This window comes from Bos taurus, chromosome 7 (assembly GCF_002263795.3).
Source record: "Bos taurus isolate L1 Dominette 01449 registration number 42190680 breed Hereford chromosome 7, ARS-UCD2.0, whole genome shotgun sequence".
Classification (NCBI taxonomy): domain Eukaryota; kingdom Metazoa; phylum Chordata; class Mammalia; order Artiodactyla; family Bovidae; genus Bos; species Bos taurus.
In genome coordinates this window covers 59,824,395-59,844,185 of record NC_037334.1, presented here as the reverse complement: position 1 = coordinate 59,844,185, position 19,791 = coordinate 59,824,395, and the positions used below count along the sequence as shown (strand labels likewise).

The window sequence follows — 19,791 nt, the reverse complement described above, 5'->3', positions numbered from 1 at the left end:
AGCAACCTAGAGTCTGAGCAGTGTAGACCCGGAAAGCACAGGCCACAGTGAGCTGGGGCAAACCCAGTGTGGTCCATACACTGTGAGCACTCCCCACACATGCCAGTGATACTTGTTTGCAGTGTTCCTCCTCCGAACAAGTGAGCCTAAATAAGTGAACACCTTTGCCCCCTTGTGTCAGGACAGAAATTAGACACTCAAGAGACTTACAAACAGGAAGCCAAAATAAATAAAGAGGTGGAAGTGACTCTGGAAGTGACAGATGCAAAAGATTAAAACCCTGTAGTAAACATCAACAAAGCATTGGAAGGGGCTTATAGAGACTTTGAGAAGTACAAGGTGGAACAAGGAACTATCTGAAACTGAACTGACTCCACACTGCCCACAACAGCTCCAGAGAAAATCCTATAAATATTTTTATCATCAAAAAAAAAATTTTTTAAGTTCTTTACTATTCCTTTAATTTTCATTTTTATAACCTACTATTACCTTGCAAAAAAAAGAAAAAAGGACCTTATTTTTAAAGCAAATTTCATATATATATATTTATAATTTTTGTGACTGATTTGTTTTTTCTAAATATTGTATTTTTGAGAGTTTAACCTCTATCTAGATTCTTAATCTTTGCTTTTTGGTATTTGTTATCAATTTTGTACTTTTAAGAATCTAATCTTCAGTATCCATTTCCACTTGGGGGTGTGATTACTGGCTTGATTGCTCTCTCCGCTTTGACTCTCCCTTTTCTCCTCCAGGTCACCTCTATTTCCTCCCTCCCCCTTCTCTTCTCTACTTAACTCTGTGAATCTCTCTGGGTGCTCCAGGCTGGAACACTTAGGGAACTGATTACTGGCTAGACTGCTCTCTCCCCTTTTGACTCCCTGTCTTCTCCTCCTGGTCACATCTACCTCCTTCCTCCCTCTTTTCTTCTCCATGTAACTCTGAACCTCTTGGGTGTCCCTCACTGTGGAAAATTATTTCACCATTAACTTAGATGTTTTATCATCTGTGCTGTATGGATGGAGAAGTCTTGAGGCTACTGTAAGAACAAGACTGAAAGCCAGACGTAGGAGGCTTAAATCCAAAACTTGACAACACTAGAGAACTCCTGATTCCAGGGAACATTAATAGACAAGAGCTCATCCAAAAGCCTCCATACCTACATTAAAAACCAAGCTCCACCCAAGAGCCAACAAGTTCGAGAGTAAGACATGCCACACTAATTCTCTAGCAACACAGGAACATAGCCCTGAGCATTAAAATATAGGCTGCCCAAAGCCTTGCCAAATCCACAGACACTTCAAAATTTACTACTGGACACTTCACTGCACTCTAGAGAAAAGAGATCCAGCTCTGCCCACCAGAACACAGACGCAAGCTCCCTTAACCAGGAAAGCTTGACAAGCCACTAGTCCAATCCCACCCACAGGGAGCAAGATCCACAATAAAGAGGAATCATAAACTTCCAGCCTACGGAAAGGCCACCCCAAACATAGCAATCTAAGCAAAATGAAAAGGCAGAGAAATATTCAACAGGTAAAGGAACATGATAAACGCCCACCAAACTAAAGAGGAGGAAATAGGGAGTCTACCTGAAAAAGAATTCAGAATAATGATAGTAAAGATGATCCAACATCTTGAAAACAAAATGGAGTTACAGATAAATAGACTAGAGACAAGGATTGAGAAGATACAAGAAATGTTTAACAAAGACCTAGAAGAAATAAAAAAGAGTCAATCATTAATTAATAATACAATAACTGAGATCAAAAGCACTCTGGAGGGAACCAACAGTAGAATAACTGAGGCAGAAGACAGGATAAGTGAGGTGGAAGATAGATTGATGGAAATAAATGAAGCAGAGAGGAAAAAAGAAAAAAAGACTTAAAAGAAATGAAGACAACCTCAGAGACCTCTGGGACAATGTTAAACACCCTAACATTCAAATCAGGTGTCCGAGAAGAAGACAAAAAGAAAGGGCATGAGAAAAAACTTGGGGAGATAATAGTTGAAAACTTCCCTAAAATGGGGAAGGAAATAGCCACCCAAGCCCAAGAAACCCAGGGAGTCCCAAACAGGATAAACCTAAGGTGAAACACCCCAAGACACATATTAATCAAATTAATGAAGATCAAACACAAAAAGCCAATATTAAAAGCAGCAAGGGAAAAGCAACAAATAACACACAAGAGGATCCCCATAAGGATAACAGCTGATCTTTCAACAGAAACTCTTCAGGCCAGAAGGGAATGGCAGGACATACTTAAAGTCATGAAAGAGAAAAATCTACAACCCAGATTACTATACTCAGCAAGGATCGGATTCAAATATGAAGGAGAAACCAAAAGCTTTACAGACAAGCAAAAGCTGAGAGGATTCAACACCACCAAACCAGCTCCTCAACAAATGCTAAAGGATCTTCTCTAGACAGGAAACACAGAAAAGGTTTATTATAAATTCAAACCCAAAACAACAAAGTAAATGGCAATGGGATCATACAAATAATAACTTTAAATGTAAATGGGCTGAATGCCCCAACCAAAAGACAAGGACTGGCTGAACAGATACAAAAACAAGACCCCTATATATTCTGTCTACAAGAGACCCACCTCAAAACAAGGGACACAAACAGACTGAAAGTGAAGGGCTAGAAAAAGATATTTCATGCAAATGAAGACCAAAAGAAAGCAGGAGTAGTAATACTCATATCAGATAAAATAAACTTTGAAATAAAGGCCATGAAAAGAGACAAAGAAGGACACTACATAATGATCAAAGGATCAATCTGAGAAGAAGATATAACAATTATAAATATATATGCACCCAACATAGGTGCACCGCAACATGTAAGGCAAATGCTAACAAGTATGAAAGGGGAAATTAACAGTAACATGTTAATAGTGGGAGACTTTAATATCCCACTCACACCTATGGATAGATCAACTAAACAGAAAATTAGGAAGGAAACACAAACTTTAAATGATACAGTGGACCAGTTAGACCTAATTGATATCTGTAAGACATTTCACCCCCAAACAATGAATTTTACCTTCTTCTCAAGTGCACACAGAACATTCTCCAGGACAGATCACATCCTGGGGCACAAATCTAGCCTTGGTAAATTCAAAAACATTGAAATAATTTCAAGCATCTTTTCTGATCCCAATGCAGTAAGATTAGATGTCAACTACAGGAAAAAAACTATTAAAAATACAAACATATGGAGGCTAAACAACACGCTTCTGAATAATCAACAAATCACAGAAGAAATAAGAAAAGAAATCAAACTATGCATAGAAATGAATGAAAATGAGAACATGACAACCCAAAACCTGTGGGATTCAGTAAAAGCAGTACTAAGGGGAAGGTTCATAGCAATACAAGCTTACCTTAAGAAACAAGAGAAAAATCAAATAAATAACCTAACTTTACACCTACAGCAACTAGAAAAAGAAGAAATGAGGAACCCCAGAGTTAGCAGAAGGAAAGAAATAATAAAAATTAGGGCAGAAATAAATGAAAAAGAAACAAAAGAGGCTATAGCAAAAATCAACAAAACTAAAAGCGGGTTCTTTGAGAAGATAAATAAAATAGACAAACCATTAGCCAAACTCATCAAGAAAAAAAGGAGAAGAATCAAATCAACAAAATTAGAAATGAAAATAGAGAAATCACAACAGACAACACAAATACAAAGGACCGTAAGAGATTACTATCAGCAACTACATGACAATTAAAAGGACAACTTGGAAGAAATGGATGAATTCTTAGAAAAGTATAACCTTCCAAAACTGAACCAGGAAGAAACAGAAAATCTTAACAGACCAATCACAAGCATGGAAATCAAAACTATAATCAAAAATCTTCCAATAAACAAAAGCCCAGGGTCAGATGGCTTCACAGGTGAAGTCTACCAAAAATTTAGATAAGAGCTAACACCTATCCTACTCAAACTCTTCAAGAAAACTGCAGAGGAAAGCAAACTGCCAAACTCATTCTATGAGGCCAACATCACCCTAATACCAAAACCAGACAAAGATGCCACAAAAAAAGAAAACTACAGGCCAATATCACAGATGAACATAGATGCAAAAATCCTCAAAAACTTCTAGCAGACAGAATCCAACAACATATTAAAAAGTTCATACGTTATGACCAAGTGGGCTTTATCCCAGGGATGCAAGGATTCTTCAATATTCACAAATCAATCAATGTGATACACATCAACAAATTGAAAGATAAAAACCATATGATTATTTCAATAGATGCAGATAAAAACCCTCCAGAAAGCAGGCACAGAAGGAAAGTACCTCAACATAATAAAAGCCATATATGATAAAACCAGAGCAAACATTATCCTCAATGGAGAAAAACTGAAAGCATTCCCCACTAAAGTCAGGAACAAGACAAGGGTGCCCACTCTTACCACTATTATTCAACATGGTTTTGAAGTTTTAGCCACAGCAATCAGAGAAGAAAAAGAAATAAGAGGAATCCAGATTGGAAAAGAAGAAGTAAAACTCTCACTGTTTGCAGATGACATTATCCTCTACATAGAAAACCCTAAATATACCACCAGAAAATTACTAGAGCTAATCAATGAATTTAGTAAAGTTGTAGGATATAAAATTAATACACAGAAATCCCTTGCACTCCTATACACTAACAGAGAAAACAGAAACAGAAATTAAGGAAACAATTCCATTCACCATTGCAAGGAAAATAATAAAATACTTAGGAATCAATCTACCTAAAGAAACAAAAAAGACCTATATATAGAAAACTATAAAACACTGATGAAAGAAATCAAAGATGACACAAATAGTTGAAGAAATATACCATGTTGATGGGTCAGAAGAATCAATGTAGTGAAAATAAGTATAAACCCAAAGCAATCTATAGATTCAATGCAATCCCTATTGAGCTACCAACAGTATTTTTCACAGAACTAGAAAAAGTAATTTCACAATTTGTATGGAAATGCAAAAAACTTCAAATAGCCAAAGCAATCTTGAGAAAGAACAATGCAACTGGAGGAATAAATCTGCCTGACTTCAGACTGTACTACAAAGCTACAGTCATCAAGACAGTATGGTACTGGCACAAAGACAGAAATATAGATCAATGGAACAAAATAGAAAGCCCAGAGATAAATCCATGCACCTATGGACACCTTATCTTTGACAAAGGAGGCAAGAATATACAGTGGAGTAAAAACAATTTCTTCAACAAGTGGTGTTGGGAAAACTGGTCAACCACTTGTAAAAGAATGAAACTAGAACACTTTCTAACACCACACACAAAAATAAACTCAAAATGGATTAAAGATCTAAATATAAGACCAGAAACTATAAAACTCCTAGAGGAAAGCATAGGAAAAACACTCTCTGACATAAATCACAGCAGGATCCTCTATGACCCACCTTTTAAGCAAAAATAAACAAATGGGACCTAATTAAACTTAAAAGCTTCTGCACAACAAAGGAAACTATAAGCAAGGTGAAAAGACAGCCTTCAGAATGAGAGAAAATAACAGTAAACCAAGCAACTAACCAAGATTTAATCTCAAAAAATATACAAGCAGCTCATGCAGCTCAATACCAGAAAATTAAACAACCCAAACAAAAAATGGGCCAAAGAACCAAACAGATATTTCTCCAAAGAAGACATACAGATGGCTAGCCAACACATGAAAAGATGCTCAACATCACTCATTATCAGAAAAATGCAAATCAAAACCACAAGAGGTATCATCTCACACCAGTGTGAATGGTTGCCATCAAAGTCTACAAACAATAAATGCCGGAGAAGGTGTGGAGAAAAGGGAACTCTCTTATACTGTTGCTGGGAATGCAAACTAGTACAGCCACTATGGAGAACAGTATGGAGATTCCTTAAAAAACTGGAAACAGAACTGCCATACAACCCAACAATCCCATTGCTGGGCATACACACTGAGGAAACCAGAACTTAAAGAGACACATGTGCCCCAATGTTCATCGCAGCACTGTTTATAATAGCCAGGACATGGAAGCAATCTAGATGTCCACTGGCAGAGAATGGATAAGAATGCTGTGGTACATATACACAATGGAGTATTACTCAGCCATTAAAAAGAATACATTTGAATCAGTTCTAATGAGGTGGATGAAACTGGAGCCTATTATACAGAGTGAAGTAAGCCAGAAAGAAAAACACCAATACAGTATACTAACACATATATATGGAATTTAGAAAGATGATAACAATAACCCTATATGCGAGACAGCAAAAGAGATACAAATGTACTGAACAGTCTTTTGGACTCTGTGGGAGAGGGTGAGGGCGGGATGATTTGAGAGAATAGTACTGAAACATGTCTATTACCATATGTGAAACAGATCACCAGTCCAAGTTCGATGCATGAAACAGGGCACTCAATGCCAGTGCACTGGGACAACCCTGAGGGATGGGATGGGGAGGGAGGGAGGTGGGAGAAGGTTTCAGGATGGGGGACACATGTACACCCGTGACTGAGTCATGTCAATCAATGTATGGCAAAAACCACTACAATACTGTAATGTAATTAGCTTCCAATTAAAATAAATAATTAAAAAAAAAAAAAGAAAGGATAATATCTCAATAGATGTCTTTGGTAATTAAATGAGATGATGGTACTTTGGGGCTAGGGAAGTTCTAAGTGATTCTTGGTTTTGATTTTTTTGTTTCAAAGTATTTTATCATTAGGAAGTACATATTTTTCAGAACAATTTTAACTTACAGAAACTATGTAAGCTATCTTTTAATCAAATATCAATGCTTAACAAACATTCTGTTCAGGTGAAATGTTGTTTCAGTTATAAAAAAAATCCTGTTACCTAATATAATCATAAACCTTGATGGAGCTGAGCGATTTTACATATACACTAACTGGTCTCTTTCATATATAAATTTGAGAACCACTGTCTAAAATAAATGCTGCAGAGCAGTTTCACTTAGTGGTTAATTTGCAGGGGTGGTGGTGAGGGAATGGAGTGGCACCCCACTTTTGAAAGCAGTAAGTACATGGGATTTATTTTAAATCCAGATAGAAAAACAGTTGATGATATATAAATAAAACTATGCTTTACAGTTATAATTACTTCAAAAGTAATCATATCTAAATAACTTGGCAAAATGCTTTAGCAATTACAGAAGCATGATTTTGACAGATGGTAATATTGTTAGACAATGAGAATTGTTAAAAAATATGGCTATCTCCTCCTGTTTTACAGTGCTGCAAAATGAAGGTAATGAACTGAGATTTTCAGTTAACATAAGTAGTTCACAATAAAGCATTCTAAATCTTAACAGTTTTGGAAGTGCAAATCTAAGATAATACCGTAACCAAATTATTGAATCTTGGTAAATTAAATAGTACTCTGTATAACAATGAAAACATATTTTTGTTAGAGTCATCTATTACTTTCATGATAATGTTCACTAAAAAAACACCAAATTTTATTTCAGTGGTTTATTAGCAAAGACACTTAACTTATATAAATTAAATGGTCTTTAAAATTTTACAATGCCCTTCTTTGACAGGCAATTACTTCATGCAAGCTGATTAAGTTAAACAGGGCAACAGAGTGAAATCTACTTCATTCTAGCACTAATCCAAAAGTACATTTATGAAAAGTTCTAAAATTCTACAGTAAGTAAAGTAGACATGTGACTATCAATTTCAAACTGTTTAAAATATTGTTATGTTGGTACTTAAGGAGTACAAGCATTAATATTAGTCATTTCAGCTAACATTCATTCTTCATGATCCCTTTTATTTTTAATCCCTATACCACTCTTTGTTTTTTTTTTTTTTTTCCTGTTGTTTCTTTTACTTGAATTCTTTGTACTTGGAATTTTGATCAACAGTCACATGCCCTTTCTCCAGATCTTTTTTTTTTTTGGCTGTGCCTTGTGGCTTGTGGGTGCCATCAAGGGATGGAACCTGGGCCATGGCAGTGAAAGTGCCGAGTCCTAACCACTAGAGCGCCAGGGAATTCCCCATGTCCTTATTTTTTATTTAAAAGAATTAACCTGACGTGTATGTAATAATAAAAATACACAAAAATATAGCATGAAGTTGGAAAGACCCATGGAGCCTAATGTTTCATGCCAATATTCACTTCTCTAAAGTGCTGCCACCATCTTTGGTATTCTTAGGTTTCCTCTTGTTGAGGCTGTCTAGTTCCTCAATCTTGGCATTTTGTCACTAACCTCCTTTACTTCTCAGCATTTGAAGATAACACATCTGACAAATTCGGTACCTCATTTGTTTTGTAATTATATCTCACATCTACTGAACCTTAATTTCAAATGTTAGTGGATGTAAGTTTCATTGTTCTCTCTTAAATCGAATACAGTATTCTTGCATATGTTTTGGTTCGTGCTGCATCAATATATGACTTAACAATGAAGGGCACCCCCCATTCTATACCGAGAAGCCAATGGCCATGTAACTTTCTAGTGGAGTCTATACTCTGTCTAGCACATCAACTCCAAACACAACTGCGTTCGGAGGATTTGGGGAGTGCTGCACTTCAAGTGCTGCACCAGTTTCCTACAGATGGTCAGTGTTCTCTGAAGTCCAGATCTTTGTGATGGCACACAAGGACAAGAAGGCAAAGAAACAGCAGACTCCACACTCCACCCCTTAACCCCTAGCACTTGCTGGCTCTGCACTTTTGTTTTTGTGTTTTAGGAGGAGAGATTTAGCCAGAAGTTTGAAATGCCTAAAAGTACTCCTGTGGAAATCAGAAGTATGAAGTTGGATATAACTGCAATTACTTTAAAAAAACAGAAATATCAAAGCTGAAAATAAAGGTTTAGAATTCAACTGTATATAGTTGGCACTGAAGCCATGAGACTGGATAAGCTTATAGAAAGAAAAAGGGAGAGCAAGGACAAGAGTGGAGGACAGGAGATGGTACAAGTGAAGGAACCTGAGGAGGTGTGTCCAGTGAGATAGGAGGAAAAATCAGGAAAATGGTTTCAGAAAGGCCAAGAGAAGCAAATACCTCAGGAAGATAGAAGTGGACAACAGTGACAAATGCAGCTAAGACGAGATGTCAGAGAAGATACAAGTGGAGAAAATATCACTAACCTTTATAAAAGAGCCACTGGTGACTTTGCCAAGAGCCAAAATGGAGAGTTCTCTATAGAGAGAACATGTAGGGCAGGGAAGTGAAGACAATGCCTACAAATGATTCTTAGGTCAGGCCCTGCATATACAGAGTGATCTTAAAGGAAATTATACACAGAATACTTTCATTATGAAAGTAATGAATACACCAGGGCACCCTATTTTCATTAATTACTCTGCCCAAGAGAATAAGTGAAGGGGCAACAACCAAAAAAGTGGCTAGAAGAGATTCCTTTTCCAGTTCTTAAGTGTCAACTGAGAAACTGGAACATCTGTAAGGAAACAATTTCACTCCATTCTCACTCATCAATATGGGCAGATGAAGCCTAATAATAGCTGGGGTGGCAGAGAGCAGGAGTTCAGTCAGTATCAAAGAACTGGATGGATAGTTACATAAGTTAAATCCCATAGGTCCTTATTAGCTTATGTGCTTAATTTTCTCGGTGGCTTTGAAGACTTAATGGCGAGAGGTGTGTGAAGGGTATCCAACACAATCTCTACACATATCTGGTATTCATTTTTCCAATTCTTGGTACATCCAAAAATGATCTCCACACTCAAGTTCAATGGTGAGAGAGAATATCTACTGTTTAGCAAGATACCGAAAGATGCTTCTTCACCCAAATCCTGACAGCTAAATCTCCATTAAGCCAGGCTTCTAAGGCTCACTGCACCCTAATTCTCATGGCATCTGAGTCCTTCCCTTTCTGTAAGTACCTCCAATAGATTCTATGGACAAGAGACGTCGCAAAGACAACTTTAAAACAAGCAAGTAGACAGGCAAACTCCATCCACCCATCAGCTGCTTTGTTAGCAAGGTTCCTCAATGTATAAAGTGACAAACTGAAATGGAGGAGAAGGAAACAGGAAAGTCAGAGAAACATGACCCAAAGTAAAAATCATCTCTATCTGGAGCTCACAAAAGATCTGGGTTACCGTCGGCTGCAAACTGCTGCTCTCCTGGCTGCAAGTCTTGCCGGAAGTCATTCTCTTCATCTGAGTCATCTGGGTGATGGTGATTGTTGTCGTGGATGTTGGCATTATTCTGGGCATTATTATCATTGTCATTGTTGGAGTTCTGATTGCTAACAAGGGCCGAGGAAACCCCAATTCCCGTGCCTGCACTCAGACCAACCCGAGCACAGCCCTGAAGCAAGACAAAACCACATGTTTATTAATTTGGGTTAGAATTAAACACTGCAGTTTTAATATTCCTTCATTTCATCTTTACATAGAATACTTATATAGCACTTTAAGAAATACTTTCACCTATTCATAAAGAACCTCATTTAAGGCCCATAACACCTCAAGCAAGACAAAGTTATTAGTCTTAATTTACAGATGATGACATGCACAATGGGAAGGGATCTGCCCAACAGTGCATGACCAGTATGTGTTACACCTGAGACTTGAAACCAAATAATTTGTCCTCAAACCCTGAGCTTTCCCTACTATGCAGCACCGCTGAGCTTTCCCTACTATATGGCACTGCTTTAACAGTGAGGGTATAACCATTAAGAACTGACAAGAGAGAACCTAATTCATTGAAACATTAAGTTTTTATTACAATAAGTTAAGTTTCTGTATACATTAAGAAGTTTTAAAATAACATTTTGTACAACTGGGCAACTTCAGATTTCCCCAGATACGCAACTGAGTAGAAAAAGTAGCAGCAAAAGAAAACATCCAAAATAAGTTCCTAATCCTTACTTATATTTTGGGTTGCTAATTAGAGATCTAATCTTTCAACTAACTACTCTAAGTAATAATTTTTGCTTTAGCTCAAATTTCCACCTTTGCTCTTACCTTAACTTTATAAACCTGATGGAGACAGCTTTCCACTTACTTTTTTATTTATCTGGAAACCCCTTAGTATTCACTCACAAGAACATATGGCCATCCATTATTATAACCTTTATGCCTTCCTTCACTGAGGCTGGCAGTAAAAAGTCATATTATATCATTTGTAAAGGCATATCATTAGGGAAAAAAGTTACTTAGGTTGTTTTCTTGAGTACAAAACTCTCTCAAATGTGACTTACTTTGGGTGGTTCACGAAACATTTGGTCCAGTGAAATAAACTCCAGGCTGGGCAACAATTCAATAAACTGGCCGAAGGAGTCCAGCTTCAAAGCGTGGCAACGCACTAAGTTGATATCAACCAATCGAGTCCACCTTGAGTGGTCTGTTGAAGAAATGACATGGCCAGAGAAAATATTAACTAACACTTTCTCCATTACTCATGAATTTTGCTATAGGTCACAAAGACTTTCAAACCCATTTTCTTTGTGTAAATTTTATCTTATTTCATGATCTCTAATACTTAATGACTCTAAACTATGATGTCTCCTTACCCAATTTCATGAGAACCAGATGGACTGGAAATCGTTAACTTGAAAGTAAGTCTGTCTTTGTTTAAATGTGATTCACTTAAAACCTACATGCCTATTTAACAACAGGACACTAGTTAAAAGAAATGTTGGTGTATTCCTTTAATAAAACATTATGCAGCTACTAAAAGAATGAAGAACCGAATAAGCCTGCTAATATGGAGAGCTCTCCAAAATATTCTCAATGCAAAATACAAGTTACAGGACAATGTATATACATAGTAAGGTCCTTCAGTATACATAAATCATTTTTAAATGCTATACATGTATAGGCTGCAAATGCACAAAATAACCTGTCCAGAAAAATATACAAGAAACCATTGATGGTGGTTACCTTTGAGAAGAGGAGGCCTTTCATTTTGTACCTTTCTGTACTGTTTGATACTGTTTATCAAGTGCATGTATTACTTTTAGTTTTTAAGTGTTAACAGGAGTTCTGAGTGATGGGATTATAGGCCATTTTTTATTTTCTTCTTTATACTCTTCTGTATTTAAGAAAACAAACAAACCAAAAACCCAATAAATGTTATTTTTTAAAAGTGATCTATGCCAGCTACAACCTAAAGCTTGTACTTTCCAATAGCTTCCTGGTGCAGCTGGGCAAGGGGTAGAACTTCTCTTCCCATGGGTGAGACATGGCCATTCTAACAACTGATCTTAGCAGAGGCTCAGGAGCCCTGCAATAGGCCTGGAGGTGGGTTTTGTGTGGAGCTGTAGTATCCCTGTGTGGTGGCTCAGACAGCTGTCAGTGTTGGTTTGCAGCTGTCAGTGAGAGGGCCTGTTTGGTACGAGGATGTCAAAATGAAAAGTCTCTAGCTATGACTTTATTAAAGGCTTGTGAATTTAGGTATCTAAGAAGTGCCTTAAAAAAAATAAATAGCATTACTCTCTTGGGGTGGCGGGGGGGGGGAGGGGGGGCAGCGCGCGGAATAAAACTCCTCTCATAAGGGAAAATACCAAGTGCAAAAGTCACACTTCTGTACCCAAGGTATCAGGCAGGGAGATATCATGTGAAGTAGCCTAAAATTTTAAGGTAATAGAAAATTTCACTACGTGTTTAGTATGTCATTTAATTGAAGTTTTTAAAATACATACATACCTACTTTGTCTGTTCAGATGATATGCCATTTTAAGGTAACACAGAGAAAACAACCATAATATCCCAGGCAACAATTCCTAAGCTTAATTTTACATGCCCGGCCCAAAGAAAAACACATAATAATTAGTGCGACTGAATCTATAATCTCGACAAGTGCAAATTTCTAGGCAGAGAATCTCAGGAGTTCAAAGAGGCACTGAAAGTGTTTCTAACTCAGTTATCAAAGGCTCCCAGAACTTCTATGAACAATCTATATAAAAATCTACATTTTACATGAGGAATGTTAATGCCATACAGAAAACAAAGATATGTATTATTTTGACATCAATAAAATATACCTGTACTTAAGATATAGTACCTGAGATCCAATTGTATGGGTTATGTAGATGGGGGCAATTATAAATTGCCAGATATTTGATACAGGAGAAAACTTCATTGACTGCCTTCATCCCTATATCAGTGATAATACCAGGATTTTCCACCACATCAGCCAAACCATATTTCACCAGATCTGCATTAGCCATTCTGCCTAGAAAAAGATTTAAAAAACAAAAGATTCTTTAGTGTCATGGAATCTTGACAACTTAAGCTGTCAACTATTTAACATCCAGTATTGAAGAAAGTAGGGAAAACCACTAGACCATTCAGGTATGACCTAAATCAAATCCCTTATGATTATACAGTGGAAGTGAAAAATAGATTTAAGGGCCTAGATCTGATAGATAGAGTGCCTGATGAACTATGGAATGAGGTTCGTGACATTGTACAGGAGATAGGGATCAAGACCATCGCCATGGAAAAGAAATGCAAAAAAGCAAAATGGCTGTCTGGGAAGGCCTTACAAATAGCTGTGAAAAGAAGAGAAGTGAAAAGCAAAGGAGAAAAGGAAAGATATAAACATCTGAATGCAGAGTTCCAAAGAATAGCAAGAAGAGATAAGAAAGCCTTCCTCAGTGATCAATGCAAAGAAATAGAGGAACACAACAGAATGGGAAAGACTAGAGATCTCTTCAAGAAAATCAGAGATACCAAAGGAACATTTCATGCAAAGATGGGCTTGATAAAGGACAGAAATGGTATGGACCTAACAGAAGCAGAAGGTATTAAGAAGAGGTGGCAAGAATACACAGAAGAACTGTACAAAAAAGAGCTTCACAACCCAGATAATCACGATGGTGTATCAATGACCTAGAGCTAGACATCCTGGAATGTGAAGTCAAATGGGCCTTAGAAAGCATCACTACGAACAAAGCTAGTGGAGGTGATGGAATTCCACTGGAGCTATTTCAAATCCTGAAAGATGATGCTGTGAAAGTGCTGCAGTCAATATGCCAGCAAATTTGGAAAACTCAGCAGTGACCACGGGACTGAAAAAGGTCAGTTTTCATTCCAATCCCAAAGAAAGGCAATGCCAAAGAATGCTCAAACTACCGCACAATTGCACTCATCTCACACGCTAGTCAAGTAATGCTCAAAATTCTCCAGGCCAGGCTTCACCAATACGTGAACCGTGAACTTCCTGATGTTCAAGCTGGTTTTAGAAAAGGTAGAGGAACCAGATATCAAATTGCCAACATCTGCTGAATCATGGAAAAAGCAAGAGAGTTCTAGAAAAACATCTATTTCTGCTTTATTGACAATGCCAAAGCCTTTGACTGTGTGGATCACAATAAACTGGAAAATTCTGAAAGAGATAGGAATACCAGACCTCCTGATCTGCCTCTTGAGAAATTTGTATGCAGGTCAGGAAGCAACAGTTAGAACTGGACATGGAACAACAGACTGGTTCCAAACAGGAAAAGGAGTACGTCAAGGCTGTATATTGTCACCCTGTTTATTTAACTTATATGCAGAGTACATCATGAGAAATGCTGGACTGGAAGAAACACAAGCTGGAATCAAGATTGCCGGGAGAAATATCAATATCCTCAGATATGCAGATGACACCACCCTTATGGCAGAAAGTGAAGAGGAACTAAAAAGCCTCTTGATGAAAGTGAAAGTGGAGAGTGAAAAGGTTGGCTTAAAGCTCAACATTCAGAAAACGAAGATCATGGCATCTGGTCCCATCACTTCATGGCAAATAGATGAGGAAACAGTGGAAACAGTGTCAGACTTTATCTTTTTGGGTTCCAAAATCACTGCAGATGGTGACTGTAGCCATAAAATTAAAAGACGCTTACTCCTTTGATGGAAAGTTATGACCAACCTAGATAGCATATTCAAAAGCAGAGACACTACTTTGCCAACAAAGGTTCGTCTAGTCAAGGCTATGGTTTTTCCTGTGTTCATGTATGGATGTGAGAGTTGGACTGTGAAGAAGGCTAAGCGCCAAAGAATTGATGCTTTTGAACTGTGGTGTTGAAGACTCTTGAGAGTCCCTTGGACTGCAAGGAGATCCAACCAGTCCATTCTGAAGGAGATCAGCCCTGGGATTTCTTTGGGAGGAATGATGCTAAGGCTGAAACTCCAGTACTTTGGCCACCTCATGCGAAGAGTTGACTGACTGGAAAAGACTCTGATGCTGGGAGGGATTGGGGGCAAGAGGAGAAGGGGACAACAGAGGATGAGATGGCTGGATGGCATCACTGACTCGATGGATGTGAGTCTCAGTGAACTCCGGGAGTTGGTAATGAACGGGGAGGCCTGGCGTGCTGCAATTCATGGGGTCGCAAAGAGTCGGACACAACTGAGCGACTGATCTGATCTGATCTGATCTGATGATTACTCTCTATGACCGTCCTGCTTCATCTGTCCATTGTCAGGTTCAGATACAATCTTGGGTTAGGTATTCTGTACAAATGGTAGCCTTTATTTTGCAAAATAAAAATTTATGTTAAAAGTTAAGAGACAGCTAGCAGATTATTTTCAATTGTCTAGAAAAGGAAAAAAGAATGTGAAGTCTTAAAGCAAAACTGACGGATACATTGTACTGGTTTACATTTATGGTAAAGTTTTATTAGCTTTTAAAAAGAAAAATAAAATCTTAAAAATATAACTCTCTGGGACTTGCCTGGTGGCCCAGTGGTAAAGAATCTACCCTGCAATGCAAGGGATGTGGGTTTGATCCCTGCTTGGGGAAATAAGATCCTACATGCCATGGAGCAACTAAACCCACACACCACAACTGCAAAGTCTGTGTGATGCACTAAAAGATCTCGCATGACACAATGAACAACAATTTAGACCCGATACAGCCAAATTAATTAATTATTTATTTAAAATGTAACTCTTTTGCTGTATAAGGATAATGTTTTTCAAGTCAGGTGTGGCCATGTGTAGAGAAGAGTGAACTTTGAGAATCTGGATCCATTTTTAGAACTACGGTATTGGTTAGTAAATATTTATACCTTAGAGAGTGGACTTTTAACTCAGACACTCCCGTTCTCTCTGTCTGGGCTTTAGGGTCTACTGTCTTGTCAGAAAGTAGGGGCTGGGTTTAGTGATCAGCCAGTCTAGATTATGCCACTGGATATCACACTGTGTCTCCTGCTTCCTATTATTATTCCTGCCACCTGCCTGACCTTTACTCTATAGGATGGTCCACTTTACTATGAGCAATTTGAAGGAAAACTAGACTCTGCCTAGTTTACAGTTACATTTTCAATGTCCAGCATAATACTGGGATATAGGAACCCAATAAATGTCTCTCACAATCCCAGGGATCAAAACTGACACAAACTACAAAGAAAACACTGTTGCTCTGGTGAAGCTGTCCTGCCCATTACTGGGATTTACTCCCACCTCTTTAAATTTCTTTCCATACAATTCATGGTCTCGCTCCTAGGGTCCCTTTTTTTTTGTATTTACTGGCATTCTTGGACATTTTACCTTAACTAATTCTTCATAATTTTGCTGAGAAATACTCTTTAATCTCCTGGTAAAAACTTTGTTTTTGCTCTGTGAAGCATAATTTGCCTTCTCGCTTATGATCATCTTGAACCTGAGTGGGTGTTTCCAGCATTACTGCTGCAGCCTAGCATGATAAATCCATGTCTTACATTCATTCCTTTGATATCTGTTCCTATTTTTAGGGTCTCCTGATTGTCACACTTCTTCAGAACCCTGATTACATCACCTAGGACTTAGACTGTTTCTTTTTCCTTCAGCCCAGAGGTCAGCTAGAAGTAAAAGCTACCATTTACTGAATTTTTTTTTTTTTTTTTTTGAGATTTATTTTACTTATGGCTGCACTGGGTCTTCTTGCTGCACACAGGCTTTCTCTAACTGTGGTGAGCTACTCTGTTATAGTGTTTTGAGCTACTCTGAGTGGGGGCTCCTCTCTGTTGTGGTGCACGGGCTTCTCATCACGGTAGCTTCCCGTAGAGCACAGGCTCCAGGGCACTTGGACTCCGGCACTTGTGGCTCGAGGGCTCCAGAATGCTGGCTCAGTAGTTGTGGCACACAGACTTAGTTGCTTAGAGGCATGTGGGATCTTCCCAGACCAGGGATTGAACCTGCATCCCCTGCGTTGGCTCTTTACCACTGAGCCACCAGGGAAGCCCTACTGAATGCTTTCTAAGTGTAAGAGATTATAAAAGTCCATGTTTTCTCACTTGTCAAATGGATATAAGACCGTTTTCTACTTTTTTATTGGGTGATTTGAAGCCAAGAAATGATGTGCCCCAGGTCCCATGATTAATAAAATTCCATCTCACTCCTTCTTTCCAAAGTCCCAACACTAAAGACTATTCTATACTTCTCCTGAATCTGAATGAGTTTTACACCCCTAGCACTTTCCCACAAAGCTCTGAAATCATGAATCCACGTAAACAAAGAACCCCTCTCTGAGTGTTCATCCTTGGATCACTTTTCTTACATTCCTAGTACACAGCATCTACTTTTCAGCACATCCATTTCCCCAACCTGGCACTGCCACTTTTACCGTAAGTGTATGGGGACAAAGGTTATATTTCTATATTTTGCCAGAATCTCTGGAACAAAGAACTGATGCGAGTTTTACCAGGAGCCACCCCAACCTCCTGGAAAGATATTTCAAAATCTAAATGGCTAAGAGGCAAGAGATTAGTGACAGAGTATAAACAGTGACCTGTAATCTCTCCATGTTTGTTGGAGGCAATTGGCACCTATTCCCATACAGAGAATCCCAGACTTATCTTTGGAGTAACGGAGGAAAGTACATATATAAGAGAAATGGGTGAACTGTAGCAAATATGAAGAATGACTTATAAAAAGATAACTAATAGATTATTAAGTATAAAGAAGACTATGAAATAAGCTATGTTGCAAACATAAGATAATGGTAGTCAAAAGGTAAAGTGTTTTCAAATGAAAATGTGTGTTGAGGGGAAACAAACACTATTGAGAAATAGTTGGTTATAAAGACAATTCTCAGTGGACCTAAAATATAGTCATCATGAATATACAAATCCATTAAGTTTTTAGCTCTTAGGAAGAACAAAAAACAAGACTGCAGAAAAAGCACCAAATTACCAATAATAATTTTAACTATTACTATTAACTTAAAATTTTAAGTTATTATGTAGTAATATATATAACATATTTTCAGTTACTATACAGTAAACTTAAAATTATTAGCTTAATAAAATTAAGCTAAAGCTAATAATTTTAAGTTACTATATAGATACTGTAGAAACAGAGAATGTTAGCAATTTCACTGAAAAAGGAAAAACAACAGTCATATTGTTTGATCTGGACTGTCTTAAGAAATCAAGGTTGCTGGGAGAAATAACCTCAGATATGCAGATGATACCACTCTAATGGTAAAAAGGTGAAGAGGAACTAAAGAGCCTCTTAATGAGGGTTAGAGAGAGTGACAAAGCTGACTTCAAACTCAAACGTTAAAAAAACTAAGATCATGGCATCTAGTCTCATCATTTCATGGCAAATAGAAGGGGAAAAAGTGGAAGCAGTGACAAATTTTATTTTCTTGGGCTCCAAAATCACTGTGGATGTTGACTGCAGCCCCAAAATTAAAATATATTTGCTCCGTGGAAGAAAATCAATGACAAACCTAGAGAGTGTATTCAAAAGCAGAGACATCACTTTGCCAACAAAGGTCCATATAGTCAAAACTATGGTTTTCCCAGTGGTCATGTACAGACATGAGAGGTGGACCATGAAGAAGGCTAAGCACTGAAGAACTGATGCTTTTGAACTGTGGTGCAGGAGTAGACTCTTGAGAGTCCCTTGGACTACAAAGAGGTCAAACCAGTCAATCCCAAAGAAAATCAACTCTGAATAGTAACTGAAAGGACTGATGCTAAAGCTCTAATAATTTTGGCCACCTGATGCAAAGTGTCGACTCACTGGAAAAGACCCTGATGCTGGGAAAAACTGAGGCAAAAGAAGGGGGCAGCAGAGGATCAGATGGTTAGACAGCATCAATGAATTTCAGCAAAACTCCAGGACATGAATTTGGCCAAACTCCAGGAGACAGTGGAGGACAGAGGAGCCTGGTATGCTGCACGCCATGGGGTTGCAAAGAGTTGGCCATGACTGAGCGACTGAACAACATAAACAACAAAGCTTTCTTACGTTCTTTTACAATGCAAATTAGATCCAAAGAAAAAAAAAAACACCACCTGGTGACACCCAGAGTTTAAGAAAGACTTGTTATAAATTACATGAGTAAGAAACTAATTCTTGCAAAAATAAAAACATGCTGATGGTGTAAATGTTCTTGCATGTCTGACTACTGTCATGTGGGAAAAAGTTTGAATAGTGAACTGACATGCATTCAAACCCAAAGGATTGAATTCCCAATTTTAAATACATTCCAGAAAATGGTGTGAACAAGCCTTCCAACAGCAGTTATTATTAAATAAATACTGACCAAAATATGCTAACACTATCAGAAAATCCAGAACCCCCAGCAGGCTTATTACAGAAATGAAGAGCAGGGGTAGGGGCTGGGACCTCATCTGAGAGGACCAGCAAAAGCTTCAAGAAGTGTGGTAGGTCAAATTCAGCAAACAGAAGCAAGGGTGACATCCTGTGAAAACAATGAGGCAGAATGGGAGAGAAACTTGGGGAGCAAAGCGGAGACAAGATCAAATGTAGGTAAGGATCTTTTTTTGGGTAGACAATCACTTCATTTTCTGTAATATGCTAAAATCAGAGGCAATGTAGAAAACAAAAAATCACTGGCTCTTCAAGTTCAA

At 37.9% G+C, this 19,791-nt stretch overlaps 1 protein-coding gene across 16 annotated transcripts in view; it reads right to left on the bottom strand.

Annotated features, from left to right (window-relative positions):
- The window catches only part of FBXO38 (F-box protein 38), a 65,102-nt gene that overhangs the window by 21,270 nt on the left and 24,041 nt on the right, over positions 1–19,791 (bottom strand). For all 16 annotated transcript variants that reach the window (XM_024994353.2, XM_005209599.5, XM_059888258.1 and 13 more), the window contains 3 exons: positions 13,005–13,175; positions 11,200–11,342; positions 10,094–10,304 (listed from right to left, as the gene is read on the bottom strand). In XM_024994353.2, the coding sequence (XP_024850121.1) occupies positions 10,094–10,304; positions 11,200–11,342; positions 13,005–13,175 (525 nt within the window). The remainder of the gene's footprint in view (positions 1–10,093; positions 10,305–11,199; positions 11,343–13,004; positions 13,176–19,791) is intronic.